Consider the following 17303-nt stretch of genomic DNA (forward strand, 5'->3'; position numbering starts at 1 on the left):
ATAATAGTGCCTTAGACTTGGAGTAAGTAAAGAAACTCTTCAAATATTTTCACCCCAAGTTTGTTACGAACCATAAAAAAAAAAGTTTTATACTGATAAATGTTTCCAATATTGGCAATTTTAATGTGATTCAATGGTTAGCTTTAAATATCGCCAATAATAGTCAAATTGAAGCCAGATTAAAAAAAAAATAATCGCCAAATTTGTCGCCAAGTAAAAGCTTGGCGATATATTGCCAAATGTTTGCCAAATCATAACACCACTTGAGTTTGCATCGAAATCAACAATGATTTCCTCCAAAAAGGTGCAAAAGACCCCTTTAGAAACACCTGAATGCAACCAAGAGAAGAGGTGCACAACTAGACCCCACTAGGAGTCAACGTACCAAATTTCAACTTTCTGGGATATACCGTTCTTGAGTTATGCGAGATACATACGCTCATACACACATGCGCACATACATATGTACATACGGACGTCACGAGAAAACTCGTTGTAATTAACTCGGGTATCGTCAAAATGGATATTTCGGGTGTCTATACGTTCTTAGGCATATATCCACGTGTGATCGGGTTGAAAAAAAAAAAAAAAAAAACTAATTATTCATTCGGGGGCGAGCAAAATGGAAATTAAGGCCGATTTTTGAGTGATTTTTTTTTTTTTTTTTTTGCAAATAGAATACTTCCTTTTTGGTAAAAGGAAGTAAAAACGAAGAATTTTTTTACATAATAAAAAAAAAAGCAAAATTTGACGATTTTTGTGTCCCGGACCCCTAAACACATGTTCAAAGGAAATACATGTTTGCTGAAACATATCCTGGTATTAGGAAATATAAAGCGTGTTTAAATACGAGTAAAGATTTTAATTAACACTATTTTTTTTGGTGATACTGGTCCTAAGGCGTTGCCAAGACAACGAATAGTATCATGACATATCACTTTCCTGGGTCCCCCATACCTACCACTATTTGTGGTTTAACCGGTTGGTTGGGGCCCTGAAGACATCTCTGATTTTTGATTTAGACAAGAAGCCGAGCAATCCCTGGTTCGAAATTCTCAGAGGTGTTGATCACTTGGAATGATCACAAGATATTCAATGTGCCCCAGTCACCATTAATGAACATCAAGGTTCTTCGAACGGCTGGCAACGAACCCGGAAAATTTGGTTATAACTCCCACGCCTTACCGATCAGGTCACCAAGGCCGATAACGAATAGTGTAACTACTAGGGAGCTTCTCCCCCTGCTCGTTTTGCTTCCCAATCCCCGTTCGTCACCTGCGATGACTCAATGCCGAATGCGGCAGATGACAATTGACAATTTAAGGATATAATTAGGACTGAATGAACAGCCACTTAAGGTTCAAAGGCCGGGGGGGGGGGGTTGACGAACAGCAAGTCCCCCATCATATATTTACAGTCTACTTCATACCCAATGCATATAAATTTCTGTTTCGAATATGTTGCGTACAAACTACTTAATTCTTTGCCTAATGAAACTTTTTGCCTCTCACTTGTGGCGAAGCATTTATTCGCTAAAAAATAGATTACGTTGTGTTTCATCTCCATCAAAATTCGGCTGCGTGATTGAAGGTCACTTGACAAGTAAATGAAATTCTCTTTTATGTTGGTGCATGGCCAAACAAAATGACGCTGACGCCTACTGGCTCTGATAATTTATGACTTTTCTGTGTTAAACCGATGCAACTATGATCCGTTCATGCATTCACCAATCAGTGAAAACGTTTTAAAGATTTATTTTTGTTTGGACTTCTTCCACTTTGACCGCAAGAGGCGCTGAACGGAACCCCTGCATGCACCAATCAATGGCAACGCAATGGATCAAGGATTCCCTGTAGCGCCGCCCTCTTTGTTGCTATGAGTTTCAGCGATTGCCACGGCCTATAAGCGTAAGCGAAATTTAGTGAGATCATGGTTGTTGGCTAGGAGGCAACTCTTATTATCTCTATTGTTAGGTGTAAAAATTACAATATTGGATGTCTGCTTCTAGACAAGACAGACAGCCGAAACGAGACTAACATTATCAGCAATCATATTTATATATTTTTTTCTGTTAAATAGGGTAATGAAAATTGAAGACTCTCTTTGGATGGGAGGAGAAGAAACAGGAAATTTCTGTAAGAAAACGTACTCATATACACAATATTTTTTTACTTTCATTTCTTAAGACATTTGATTTTATCACTTTATTGTCTGTATAAAAGTAAGGGTTCTATCTCACAGCTGCATGTTCTAAAAAATGTTAAATACTTAACGAATCCCTTCCCCGAAATAACTGATTTTTTGTTTAAAATTAAACAGCTATAATTCCTTATTTCGTCATTTCAATTTGAACTCATTCTCATTTCTTTGAAAATAAAATTTTTGAATGTTCGTACCGCTAAATTAAAAATCTTTTCAATTTTCGGCATGAAAATATTCCTTACTTAATTAGTTAACGTTTTATCTTTTGATTTTTAAAATTCAATCCGATATTGGCCAATTTTCTGAAGGTACATCGAATTTTCGTCTTTGTTTTTTCTTATTAAAAAAAAAAATCTTAGAGGCTGAATGAAAGTTTATTTCATAGGTTAGATCACTACTTTTTTCGACCCCATCCCTTTACACTTGATTAGGCTTACCACTTCTACAGTAACTTCAAAATCAATAAGAAAAACTTTGTGCCGCAATTTAAAGAAAAATGCTTTCGAAAATAGAGGTTTCCGGTACGTTAATCATTCATAGCATGTAATACAGTCTGAGTAAAAACTTTAAGTCCAGTGCACTTTTTTGAGAAATTGGACACACCTTAATCTTAGGGTCAAAAAGTCATATGAGTGATAATTATTAACCTTAAATACAAGTGAAAAAGACAAAAAAAATTTAATTGTAAGTGTTTATTATCAGAAAATATTACAGATCAATATTTGAACCTGAGTAAAATCTTTAAGGCCAACATAGAAAAAAGTATATGAGGACAAAAATTCAAATATTTATAAGCTTGTGTGGGAGCCATTCCTTCAAATTACTTCAAATATTCTTGTTTTCATTAATGAAACTAGATTTTGACAGAATTCGGGAAGTATTTTTTACTATTCATCTTCGATGATAGATTTCAGCTCTATTGAAGAAGCAAAACGTCGCTCCTTTGCATAAACTCTTCTTACTAAATCACCCAATAAGTTCTCTATTGGGTTAAGATCTGGAGAATTAGTTGGTCATTTCAAAGTTTCAACATTGTTTACTTGGAGCCTATTTTTTGCACTGTTACTCCGATGGATAGATGCATTGTTTTGTTGATATTTTCAATTTTCTCCAGCAATTAATTCAGAATTTGGTAAAAGATGACTTGGGAGGACATTTTGATATACTTGTGAGTTCATTTTACCTGAAACAGACGCAACTGAGCACACACCATTGTAAGCAAAGCACTCTCAAGTTCTGACAGAGCCTCCATCTAATTGGCGCATTATTTTTTTTTTTTCGTAAATCATGCCAATAGTTCTTCCTTCCGTTTGGTCCATCCAAACTCCACTTCTTTTCGTTAGAAAAATTATTTGTATTCATTGGTTATCCCAGGTCATGATTTCCAAGCTAACGTTGAAACGCTCTATATTGTGCATTTTCAATAAATGAGGTTTAAGCAATTTTGCAGCATTAATAAAATTTCCACACTTTCCACACTTTCTAATTGTGTTATATACCGTTTTTGACAATCCTATCGTCTGAACAAGTTTCCTGGTTGAGAACTTTTCAGGTAATGTAATAATTTCCAAACTTTTCTTCCATGACGCGAGGACAAAGCTTTAAGTTTTCCTGGGTTTTCTTTTTACCCTAATTGTGTTTAAATCGAACAAAAATGTTGACTTCAGTTTTCGATCTTCCTATTTTTTTCGCAATAGTATGCCTACTTATCCTTGTTGAAGAAAAAGCTTCAATCTGCTCTCTTTCTTGAACAGTTAACTTTTTACCTTACGATATCGTCACAAGTAGGACAAAAACTTTGAAGAAATTAATCACAAAATTGGAAGTTGGAGGGTTTCCACAATCTTGTTAACTGAGGTGACATTCATTACAGTATAAGTATTTGCAGTTTTAAAAAAAATACTAGTGGCCTTAAAGTTTTTACTCAAGCTGAAATGCTAACTTTGAATAAATTACTGCTTTTCTGGTTATTGCATGCTTTACAAATCCTGTCTGTTGCGTTATTTCTTACCAATGAACATTAATAATTAATCTTAATATATAAAAATCAATGTCCTGAGATAACATATATATATATATATATATATATATATATATATATATATATATATATATATATATATATATATATATATATATATATATATACGAGGCGTATTTTTAAAGTAAGTTCCGTTTTGATATAAAAAAAGAACGAGTACAGATAGAGCAAAGAAATTTATTGCACAAAAATCTACCACCCTTACGCTATTTTTTGACATTTCTCCCGTGATTTTCCAAACATTTGTCATAGCGTGGTACAGGTTTTTGTATACCTATTCATAGAAAATTGCCGCCTGTGTAGTCAGCCATGGGATAACATGTTCTCTGAGCTCATTATTGCTGTTGTGCCACAGATCACCTTGGAAAGACTTTAGATGCCGAAACAAATGAAAGATGCTGCGGACGAGGTGAGGGCACACCAGAGGATGTTCAAAAACGCCCCAGCCAAAGCCCTGTAAGAGTCCTCATGGTTAACTAAACGGGCGGTAACTTTGTACGAATAGGTATACAAAAACCTGTACCACGCTATGACAAATGCTTGGAAAATCACGGGAGCAATGTCGAAAAATAGCGTAAGGGTGGTAGATTTTTGCGCACTAAATTACTTAGCTCTATCTGTACTCGTTCCTTTTTTATATAAAAACGGAACTTACTTTAAAAACACGCCTCGTATATATATATATATATATATATATATATATATATATATATATATATATATATATATATATATATATATATATATATCAACGCACAGCCGAAACCGCTGAAACTTCAGACTTGAAATTTGGCAGGCATGTCCGCATGATTACGAAAGTAACCACTAAGAAAGGATTTTTCGAAATCTCAATTAGTTCGGGAGAAATTAATTAAAACCTCTTAATATCTGCGAAATTAAAACCTGTCATTGAATTCAAATCCCTTATTTTCGAAGGCTTTCCTCCATTCAAATCATTATTCAGTACTTCATCTCAACTTTTGGTCGATAGCAAACTATAAATTTGATATTGTTTTTGCTTCTCACATGGTTCTTCGAGGCTTTTCTCAAGTCAAATCATAATGTTTCTGTCTATTGCTTACATTTTTTCAAAACTAGAAACGAAGTTTTTAAAAACATCATCACAGGCGGACTATCCTTTTGAATTTAGAAGAGTGCAGTTTCCTGTTAAAGTTTGCTTTGCAATAACCATTAATAAGTCACAAGGACAGACATTAAAAGTAGCAGGAATCGATTTAAGAGACTACTTACTTTTTTTCACACGGCCAATGTTATGTAGTGTGCTCCAAAGTCAGTTCATCAAGCAGCTTAATAATTTTAGCACCGGAAAAAAAAACTAAAAATGTTGTATACAAAGAAGTTCTTGCTTAAACATAGGTATATCAATAAAATGTGGATGGCCTGTGTTTACAAAGATAATCAATACTTTAAAAGGATCGTTAATAACAGTTAAAGATCGGTTAAGGACAAAGGCATATGTGTAAGGAGTCCAGGGGCCCCGGGATCCTCCCTAAATTACAAAAAGTTATAGGTAATAAGTAATTATTACAGGGGATTTTCGTAACTAGGTGCACCAAGCACTGTTAATCCCTGCTAATTCCATTACCCGAGCAATGCCGGGTACGGGAATGCTAGTAATACAATAATATTAAAATCATTTTAATTTCATTTTCCTTTTTTCAAAGAAAATTGTACTGGTCTTAAAGTTTTTACTCAGGCTGTATAGCACTTAGATAAACTGAGTTGAATGAACTCACTCTGAAATGCGTAATGTTTTTTAAAACTTACATTCGGAAAACGTACAACATGATAGTGAACTTGTTCAACTGCATATTTGGACTAAAGATAACAATTTACGACGTCCCCAACTATTGCCACTTGGATATTAAAGAAACTACCTCGAACTTAGTAGTCTGTTTTTTGCAATTTCAGAAAATACATTTAATTCCGTATATTAGAAGAAAGTATTTTCAGTAAAAAAAAGCAATGTTTTTGTTTCTAGCCGAACACCTGCAAAACATAAAATATGCTCGCCGACCAATATCCGCTGATCCTGTAGAGAAAATAGAACTGGAATGTAAGTTGGAATCTGCAGTTGGTGAGTACCTATTGTTTTTGTTGAATTTGATAAAGAAAGGATTACCATGTCAAGTGATCCAAAGTTTGAGAGATTTTTTCCCTCACATTTTTGGATTTCTTTGAAATTTGGCTCATCGGTTGTACCCTTCAAGGTAATCAAAAGTTCTAATTTTTAGATTTTTATCTCTTTTATTTATGAGACTTTGATTTTTGGAAAATCCCTCTTTTTTTCATGGATGCTTGAACATAAAATGGACGATAACTCAGCACCAAATACAGATTTAAGTACATTAGTTGCTGTTTAATATGATATGCAGCATGACTAATTTTGTAAAAATTCATTTTTTAAAAATTTAAATTTAAAATTTAAATTTCTCAGAAAACATATAATGATTTTCTTTTTAAGTTCCCAAAAATTTCTGTGTATTTTATTTTTATTTGTGCGAAATTTCAAGTTGGGATCTCAATGGATTATATTTTTCTGAATTTTTGGGTAAAATTTGACTTAAGAAATAATGGTATTTTTCATATTCTATTTAGTTAAATATGGTATTATCTTACTGGCGATGGTCAAATGAGTAGTAAGTAAACATGACTATGCTTGAAATGAACTGGCATGAACTTGTAGATTGGTAACCCCCATCCCCCCGGCACCCCACCACTTTTAATCTTTTTTTTAAAAATTGTTTTTTAGTTTTTAAAATGTAAAAAAATAAAATAAAATAAAACAAAATGAATAGTAAAATTATTTGAATGGGGTAAATGTTCTTTAAAACAAGACGAAATATATCCCCTCCTCCCCCTACCCATTCATACGATTAACACTATACTAGTATCATGCTTTACGTGGGGATTGGATTGAGAATTATTTTTACCCCATATGTTTCCTTTTTTTTTCTGACCATGTGTTTCTTTTTAGATCACAACTTTACAAAAGTGTACTCGATTAATTCAATATCTGATAAAGAAAATTATGATTCATTTCATTCCCTACCCCCTACCGCAGCCCTAACCCTCAATTTCGGATGGAGGAAAAAAATAGTTTGTTGCCCCAAGATCATAGCAAAATAGTGTTTCCCCCATGTTGTAATAATGGTTTTCCATTATTTTCACACAAAACTACAAATAAATCAAAGCATCAGATCGTATGTCTGTCCACACATAACTTTCTACAACGTCTGGAGAGCAGCTGTTTTTACGTTTCTTGTTTTCTTTTTAATTTCTGCTGTGAAGGAGACTAATGCAATGAGATCTATCTATACGTATATTAAAAGTAGTTATAGATCAAACAATCTTTGCTCTTTTAAGCATAACCTTTCATGTTGCTAAACATTCCAGATTGCCTCCCCCCCTCACTTTACCATCCCACTTTCCGAAAAAAAAAAAAAAAAAAAGCTGGGAGAGAAGTGCGGGGAGTGTTGTTCTATTTAGTGATGTTCCAATCAATTTTTTGGAGGTTATACTCCCAGCAATCCATTATACACAATATGTGTATGCATTATATACATAATGTGTCTAAAAAATGTTTGATAGCATACGGTGTATTAGAGTATAACCCCTGGTTATTTTTGTCTGTTAAAGTTTTCCCAAATTTTAGTGTTTGTGATCCTCCCCTTCTCATTTATGAGCCTCAGTCACTTCTGATGTTTGGCAGCGTTTGTTTTGATTATTATTCTTACGTACCAGCTTTTTTTTTTTTTTTTTTCAATTTTGAAAACAGTTTTGAAAAAAAAAAAAAAGATAAAATGTGGTGATGCGGCGGGGGGGGGGGGGCTTACCAATTTATCCCAGCTCATAACAAGCATAGTCATGTTTACTTACTACTCACTAGACCATCACCAGTAAGAGAGCACCATATTTAACTAAATAAAATCTGAAAAATATCATTATCTCTTAATTCAAAAATTCATAAAAATATGATCCCATTGAGATCCCAAGTTGAAATTTTGTATAAATGAAGATAAAATACACAAAATATTTTGGAATTTTTAAAAAAAAAATCATTATATGTTTTCTGAGAAATTTCAATTTTAAATTTATTTTTTTTAAATTAAAATTTTTATAAATAAGTCACATGCTGCATATCACATTAAACAGCAACTAATGTACTTTAAAATGCTTGTTACCAAATGTTTCTATCTATATTTGATGCTGAGTTATAGTCCATTTTTTCAATTCAATCTCCAGGTAAAGCGTGATACTAGAATAGTGTTACTCGTATGAATGGGTAGTGGGGAGGAGGGGATATACTTCGTCTTGTTTTAAAGAACATTTACCCCATTTAAATAATTTTACTATTCATTTTGTTTTATTTTATTTTTATTTTTTTACATTTTAAAAACTAAAAAACAATTAAAAAAAAAAAGATTAAAAGTGGTGGGGTGCCGGGGGGGGGGGGGGGGCTTACCAATCTACAAGTTCATGCCAGTTCATTTCAAGCATAGTCATGTTTACTTACTACTTAATTGACCATCACCAGTGAGAGAATCTCATATTTAACTAAGTATAATCTGAAAAATATCATTATTTCTTAAGTCAAATTTTATTTAAAAATTCATAAAAATGTGATCCCATTGAGATCCCAACTTTAAATTTTGCCCAAATAAAGATAAAATACACAAAATTTTTTTGGATTTTTTTTAAAAAAAAGTTCATTATATGTTTTGTGAGAAATTTAAATTTTAAATTAAAATTTTTTAAAAATGAAAATTTTTACAAAATTAGTCATGCTGTATATCATATTAAACAGCAACTAATGTACTTAAATCTATATTTGAAGTCTCATTAATAAAAAAGTAAAAGAGATAAAAATCTAAAAATTTGGACTTTTCATTACCTTGAAGGGTACAATCGATGAGCGAAATTTCAAAGAAATACAAAAGGGTGAGGGGAAAAATTTCCCAAATTTTGGATCACTTGACATGGAATGACCGTGCTACAAGGAAGAAATTTTGGGCAAGTTACCAAAATCATTTTCCCCCATGGCTTTTACCTTTTCATTACTCTGATGTTAATGACAAGCTAGTTGTAAATTCAGTTTAAGCTACGCTATGCCATGAGAGTTCGTAAACAAATCTGGAGAAACAGCATCAGGCCTTCCTTAAGGCCTCCATTACACATGGTAACTTAGCTGAATCAAATTTCGAACTGTGGTTATCAGGATGCGTAACCAAGTGTAAAAGTGAAAGCGTTCACATGACAATCATCAGACACACCAGGCATATCGTCGTCTCAGAGCAACAGTAAGACATCTTATCCCAGGAATAATACTAAGTATCCTACTGTTGCTCTGAGGCGACTATATTTGCTGCTACCATTTTCATCCTAATGAGTTGAATCAACTTTTAAGCTGATTCTACTCATCGGGGCATTGGCAAGCTTTCGCTCTACACAGGAGTGTAGAGCGAAATCTCTAGTTGAGAGTCAATTCGGTTCAGTTTTAACAGCATTGTGTAGCCGCTGCTCGAATAAATTCGGTTTATTAGAAGAAAAGTTGATTCTTCTAACTACCAAACGGCACGATCTTGAGGGTCACAGATCTGGACGAAATTCTGGATTTGGGTCAGTTTGCACTAGATGTGAGGCCATGTGAAGCGGTTTGACTGCATAAGCCCTAGTTCGGCGGCGACGGGTGTCCAATGTTGCTAGTTGAGTCCAGAAAAGCAATGGTATTTTATTTTAAATTACACTTTTTAAACTCTTTTTTTGTAATTGCATTGCAGTATGAGCCTATTGAATACATTGACCAGCAGAGAATACCCCTCCCCTTCTGCATTGTCGTTACAAGAGACGACGAATGTGTTGGAGGGCAAATACTGTGTCAGAGTTTCCAATGCAACTGAAAACACCATTGCAATTCTGGAGTCCTGGAACTCATTCTGGTTCAGACGGCAAAAAATTGAGTCTTATGAATCTGGATTAACTTCTGGATTTAGATTCATTTGCACTAGATATGTGTCCAGGAAGAACAGTTTAAGCCCATAGATTCTAGTTCGGCTGCAAAGAGGGTCTAAATTTGCGTGTTTGGCTCCAGAACTGCAATAGCGTTTTTCTTGGAATTTGAAGCTTTGGCACAGTATTTGCTCTCCTAACATCTTTCGCGTCTCTTGTTAGTACAATGTAGGGGCGAAGGAATTTATTCTATATTGTGTAATCGGGTTGTATTGCACTGCAGTTGGTTGATGCTGCAATGCAATAGCAAGAAAATGGTAAAAAGTTTTAATTTCAAAGGAAAAAGCATTGCAACTCTGGAGCTAAACTAGCAACTTTGGACCTTCATTGCTGCCAAACTAGGGCCTTTGCGGTCAAACCGCTTTATCTGGGTTCATATCTAAAGCAAAGTGATCTAAACACAGAATTCAGTCCAGATTCGTAACCCTCAAGGTCGTGCCGTTTGGTAGTATGTTACCTTGCGTGAAGACAACGAAAAAAGTCAGTCAAATACTTTACAGACAAAAGCGGATTCAACTAACTTCCTCGTGTGTGGTCTAATGATCCATGAATCAGTGAATACTATGTGCCTACCATGCGCCTGATGTTGCCGCCTTTATTTCTTTTATGCTCGTACATTCTTTTTAATATTTCTTTACTTTTCGATGCACATGCGTCCTGTAACTTTATAGCCATGGGGACTTGTTTCCTCGGAAAATGTTCTAAACACCTAAAATGAAGCAATTACTGCCACGAAAAGTTTGTTCTTTGTTCGTCAAATTGTACACCAGGGTCATTTCACGGTATTTTTGACATGTATGTGGAGTCTGTAACGGGATCTCTTTTTGCTAAACTTTTTAATTTACTGTTTGATTAGTATATTATTTTATTTTGAGCTTTTCCGACCAATACACCAACTCATATTTAAATAATTTGCAAATCAAACAGTAAATTAAAAAGTTATGGCAAAAAATATCACGTTACGGACTCTACATAAATGCCAAAAAGACCGTGAAATTACCCACCAATGATGCAGCATTAAAAACGTATACCATACAATAAGTTTTGGTTGCCTTCAAGAAAAATAAAACTTGAACTCTGCTTTTGAATGTCATAGAGTTAGCCAAATACTTAACTATTTCTCATTACATTTTGTTTTACATTTTTCTTTCTTCCATATCCATAACATCGAAGAAAGCATTGTGTTCACAACCCTTCTGATCTTAGCTCGCTGATCTTCTTTTAAGGGATGCTGATCCCCTTACTAAGTAGAAAACTCAAGTTGTCTTAAAATTCTTTCTATGAAAATTCTGTTCCACCAAAAACAAACTTTAGAGTTAATCTTTCAATAATAATCTTCCGAGAGACTGTAAAAAATAAAAGTTTTCATTAATTCTGCAAACTGTTGTAACAAGTCAGCAAAAATTGCGAGTAACTAAATGAAATGAGTGAAGCAGGGTAATGCGAGGTAAGGTAAAATAGTTAAAGTAACTTATCGTTTTCAAAATGAAAAAAATAGAAATTTTTTTGAATTACAGTACATACGAACAGAAAAGTTCATTTTTTTCCACGGAGCAAAGTGAAAAATAAAATGTGTTATAAAAGAAATATTTTCTATTCGACTGTTAAAAATATTTTTTTATCAAATGAATGAGTAAATAAATAAATAAATTTAAAAAAAAAACAGTGAATAAACGAACAAATAAATGTACGAAAATTAATTACAGTGGGTGGCCAAATTATTAGAGACACTACTCAAATTATCTTATTTTAGGTTTAGGCTCACTTTTTGAAGAAATAAACGAACCACACTTTTTTTTTATTTTTTAAATTCTGAACTGTTGGCGGTATCATTGTTATTGTTTTTTAGAAGTGGCAACAGTACCAACCTTTGTTGTGTTACAAATATTTAAGGATTTTACAATTTTAGGCTGTAATGAGAAAAAACTGCTGTGTTGTCGTGAGGTTATATAAAGCATCATAGAAACGTTTCTTCGAAAGTTTTTGTGTCTGCTACAGTTATTACGCAGTTAACACTTAGTAGTAAAGCATTGTTCATACAACTTGAGATTAAATTTCAATATTTGATTAATATAGTTGCTTGATATTGTCAAAATTGTTTTTAAGAATGGACAAAACTTCAAACATGTCTCCTAAAAAGTCAAACATGTCTCCTAAAAGGGAAAGTACAAGCATTGCTACTTCTCTTCACACATACCCAGAGAGCTATTGAAAGTAAAACAGGTGTTTTTACGTCATTAGTTAGATATATCAAAATTAAAATTGCCCAAAACATGCCACTGGAAGTGGATCACTTAGGAAAATGTGGCAGAAAGCACATCATCAATGCTCGGACCAGCCACAGATAGCGATATTTTCCTCAAAAATCACAAAAGGAGTGTAGACCGTCATACTTACGAATGAACAGGACATTGAAGTTTCCACCAGGACTGTCCGGAGGTGATTAGTCTAAGAGTAAAGAAAAAAAAGAAAAAACACGCCGCACCGAGGCTGAGAAAAAGCGTTAACAGTGGGAAAAACAACCCCCCCCCCCAAAAAAAAAAAGACTGTTGAGGACTGGAATCCTATAAGTACTATTTATAAGTAGTGTTTGAAACAAATAATGTTATTATTTTGATTAGTTTAATGTTTTGTAAGCATGCTTCTCCGAAGACTTAATTTTTACCATTTTGGTCGAAAAAAGTTTCTTTTACCAGTGCTCCCCAGGCAGCGTGCGGCGGCTATTCCTTCAAGAATGTTTTATCGAGAGTATTGAATATCCGGAAAAGCATATAACCTTGATTTTACAGACTTTACATGGAGCACTGATGCGTTTTTTTTTTTTTTTCACATTTGTCAACGCGATCTGCTTTCAGTGACTTGTTTTGGTCAATTTTAAGCTTTTGATGCGTGCAACTACTGACTTAGAAACACCTGTTAAATTTGTCATAGCTTTCTAAAAATGTAAGGAAGGGATTGGTAATGCTTTTAGTTCCCTACATTTTCCAGGGAAAGTGTCTAAAGCCTTGCCCATTCTTTTAAAAAAAAAAAAAGTTTTGACAACATCAAGCAATATAAATCAAATGCTGATATTTAATCGCAAGTTATAGCAACATAGCTTCATTAGTAAATGTTACTTACGTATTAACTATAGTAGCCTCCAAAACTTTCAAAGAAACATTTCCAGAATACGTAATATCCTCACGATAAGAGCTGTATATTCTCACTAGAAACTAAAACAGGAGTAACCTCAAATTTTTGTGAAATGACGCAGTCTGATATTGCTTCCACTTCTATAAACAATAATATAGTAACGAAAAATTAACTACACATTTCACTTTGCCTCGCATGCACTTCGGAAATTATACAAAACAAATAAGCAAGTATCAATTAATATTTAAAAGGAAAATAATAAGAACTTTATCATTTATAAGAGCAAAAATAAATTTTGACTTACAACAAAATATTACAATCTGATTATTAATTTTTGAAGATTGCTTGTATTATCATACGCATCTGCATAGGTAACTTTTTTTTGACTGGAATAGACTACATGTGTTACTTACGTAGTTAAAAATATTACCAGATAGGTGGCGCTAAAAGTTGGTTAATAATTTACCACTTTACCATTTTGTCTCACATTCGAGTCATTCCATGCCAACTGATGTAATTTTTCAAATCGTCCCCACTCGAACATCTCCGATTTGGATGAAATTTTATAGAGGCGTAGAGATGCCTTTGAAACTAACCTATGCAAATTTTCAGCTTCCTAGATGCAAATCCTGAGGATCTAGGATCTCGGAAAAGGCGGATCAGCTTTTTGTGCAAAAATTTCCAAGTTCACAGGAAAGTTTGTTACACTGGAAGCCTGAAATTTTAGGCGCTTAAAGTATGTTTGACCGTTAGTATATTCAAGTATTTTTGTGCATTTGAGCTCGTTAGATTTTGTGTTGCAAAAGCGTGAACTTGTAAAAAAGCGCGATGGGAAATTTTTTTTCCTGGATTTTAGGTTGTCAAAAAATCTGAACAAAAATAATTCAAGAGCTTGTACTGCGTGATTACATTGTAAAAGTGCTTGTGTTTAATGGGTTACAGTTACAGAGCTTAAATATCTATTTTCTAGAAGATATTGTGATTCAAAGTGGCTATCAAAATTGTTCAAGTGAAAAATAGCCCATTTTCAAAGCGCTATAGTCAAGTTTGTTTGTTTGCAAATAGGCACCAAAAGTTATCCAAGATGGTGGATGGCGGATTAACATTTTTCAGAGATCCTAGAGCTTTAGGATTTTTATCTAGGAAGCTGAAAATTTGCATAGATTAGTTTCAATAGTGTCACGACGCTCGTTAAGCATTTATGAAAATGGAATCATTTAACTTTAAAAAACACGTAAGGGAACTTGCACCTTTCATTCCCATTCCGGAATGTTCCCTCTATTTGGTCTTGATAAGATTAAACTCGTAACCTTCGGAAGCTCATGTAATTCACGTGCTGGGAAAGTCACGTAGAACTTTCTAATCAATTAAGGAATGTTTGGATTATATACGCGTGTAACTCGCCGCACCCTACACGTAATCAAGGCGAAGTTGAAAGTTCGGGAAAGATTGAGGTGACAAGGGTCGCTTTTCTGGGAATAAAACTCCACGTATCCAAATTAGATTCGAGATTCCATTCCAGTTTTTCAGAGAGAGAGAGAGACATTTTTAGAGTTAGGGATACTTGAGAGAGGAGGCTGAACTACGCTGGAGAGATGCAGCGGCTTGAAAATATGGGTGAGTAAATCTCCATCAGCTATTCCCCCTTAACTTTAAACTTTAAATTGAATTGTGAGACCAACATATGCACACTCATGTCCTGCCCTATTTGTCCAAATAAAGTATTTATTTAAAAACTATACGATCGGCCTATTTCCTTGCTAGTTCCAAAACACTAAACCTACAGATGGGGCGGCGTGACAACTTGGTGCCGTGTCCGACAATTTGCCCCATATGGGACAACTTGGTTCCGAACCAACCAACAAACAAATTAATAACTTGATTGTCAATTAATCCTGTAACGGACACTTTCTGCCGTTATGAACAAATGTGCATGTGGTGTTTTCACTTTTCAATATAATTTTGAACAGTTAGACAATTTGAAAAATTGCTATGTGTCACCTAAAATCTTTTGAGTTTCTCTTATGGTTTTCTTTTGTTATTTGTGTATGTGTTAAAAGTTTGTTTAGATCGTTCTGAAATGCATATTTATTTCCCCTCGCACGAGTTTTTTTAGTTAGTTTTCGGTACTTTTCCTTCTTAAATTGTGAATTTCAATTATGCCAGACACGCCAGAACAGAACCAGGTTCCCGGAATGGAACAAAACCCTATTCTACCTAATCCAAATAAGATAGCCGGATATCAAAATTTAGTAACTATTTTTGACGGAGAAATTTTTACTAATGTGGAGTATTTTGTCAAAAACTTAGAGGATATTGGGAAAATTGCACGATGGAATGATTCTGAACTTATCGCAGTTTTGAAAAGTAAATTAAAGGGTCCAGCTTTACAGTTTTTCATGAACGATCCAGAATTAATTAATGAGGAGCTATTTTCAAACATTAAAGAGAAGTTTATTAAATTTTTCGAAAATAGAACGACCTTAAGTCATAGGCAGCAACAGTTCTCCAACTGTCGCCAAAATCCCGGCGAGTCGGTGCGAAATTTTTCTTCGAGGGTCTCAAACTTAACGGTGAATTATTTTGGCCTTCAAAATTCTAGCAAAGAAGACGCAGGACCAATTGTAAATCAGACAAAACTAGCAAAATTTCTAGAGGGATTACAAACCCCTCTTAAACGGTTGGCGCTCAACAGAAATCCATCCACATTTGAGGAAGCAGTTGAAAATGCTCTCTTGGATGAAATAAATATGCAGTTCACTGATGATACCGGAAACTGTAATAATTGTGCAATAGAACCCCAAAGTGCAATCCAAAATAAGCTAACAGAAATCCTTGATAAGCAAGCAGAAATTTCAAATCATATGATTAGTACACTAACAAACCACATACAAAAAATGAGCATACAGGAGCAATCGCCTCCTCCCCGTTACCCAAGCCCGCGTAACCATCAGAGAAATTATCTGAGACATCAGTCATGCATTCACTGCGGCCGCGATAACCACCCATCGCGTTCTTGCTGGTTTCAGCCTAATCAAACATACTCAAATAATTATCGCTACAATCGCTCGCGAGTAAGGGGAGCTAATCGAGGTGCACGAAACATTGCAAACAGATCTTATGAAAACTCGCATCAGCCGTTTGAGTTGGAAAGGGAAAATTTCAGCCCTTCTTATCAAGCTAGGTCATTCTCCCGTGGTGCAGATAGGGGAAATGCGAGAAACAAAGTCTCCGGGGATAGTAATCTTTTAAACTACCCAAGGAACCGATAAATCCCCGCCGGCTTCCTGAAACTTCTAGGGGTTGTTTTATTTCAGCGGACTATGAAACAAGCAGTTCTAATTTACCTGTCATTGCTCTGAAGGTAGCGAATACTGAGTTTTGGGCGCTTTTAGATTCGGGGGCAAGCAAATCCATTTTGAGTAGCAAAGCATTTCATTTATTGTCGCCAAATTGTGTAAAAACTGCACCTACTAGTCCTAATATCAAAATTCGAACTTTAAATGGGCATGAAATTAAAATTAGGTCCTCTGCGTTAGTTTCAATTTCTATAAGTAACAACACCTTTCGTCATGAATTTTTAATAACTCAGAATAATTTTTGCTTTGACTATGATTTTATTCTTGGGTTTGATTTTCTCACTGCATTTCAATGCAAAATTAATTTCCATGAAAAGGTTGTTTCTTTTAAAGGGGGTGAAACTGAGATATACAAATATGCTAGTCAAACCGTTAATGTGCTCTTTAAGGATACTTATGCTAAGCTATCGAACAAACTCAAACTTGAACCATTTCAATCGACGGTAGCAAAAGTTAAATTAAACAATGAAATTCCTATTGGCACTGATATAATGTTAACACCCTTAATCACTCGTCACGATATTGAAATTCATCATGCA

At 34.3% G+C, this 17303-nt stretch overlaps 1 protein-coding gene across 1 annotated transcript in view; it reads left to right on the forward strand.

Moving 5' to 3' along the window:
• The window catches only part of LOC129216784 (multiple epidermal growth factor-like domains protein 10), a 67760-nt gene that overhangs the window by 12966 nt on the left and 37491 nt on the right, over positions 1-17303 (forward strand). Inside the window, exons 6-7 of the mRNA XM_054851000.1 lie at positions 2080-2135; positions 6246-6341. Of these exons, the coding sequence (XP_054706975.1) occupies positions 2080-2135; positions 6246-6341 (152 nt within the window). The remainder of the gene's footprint in view (positions 1-2079; positions 2136-6245; positions 6342-17303) is intronic.

This window comes from Uloborus diversus, chromosome 2 (genome assembly GCF_026930045.1).
Source record: "Uloborus diversus isolate 005 chromosome 2, Udiv.v.3.1, whole genome shotgun sequence".
NCBI classification, from domain to species: domain Eukaryota; kingdom Metazoa; phylum Arthropoda; class Arachnida; order Araneae; family Uloboridae; genus Uloborus; species Uloborus diversus.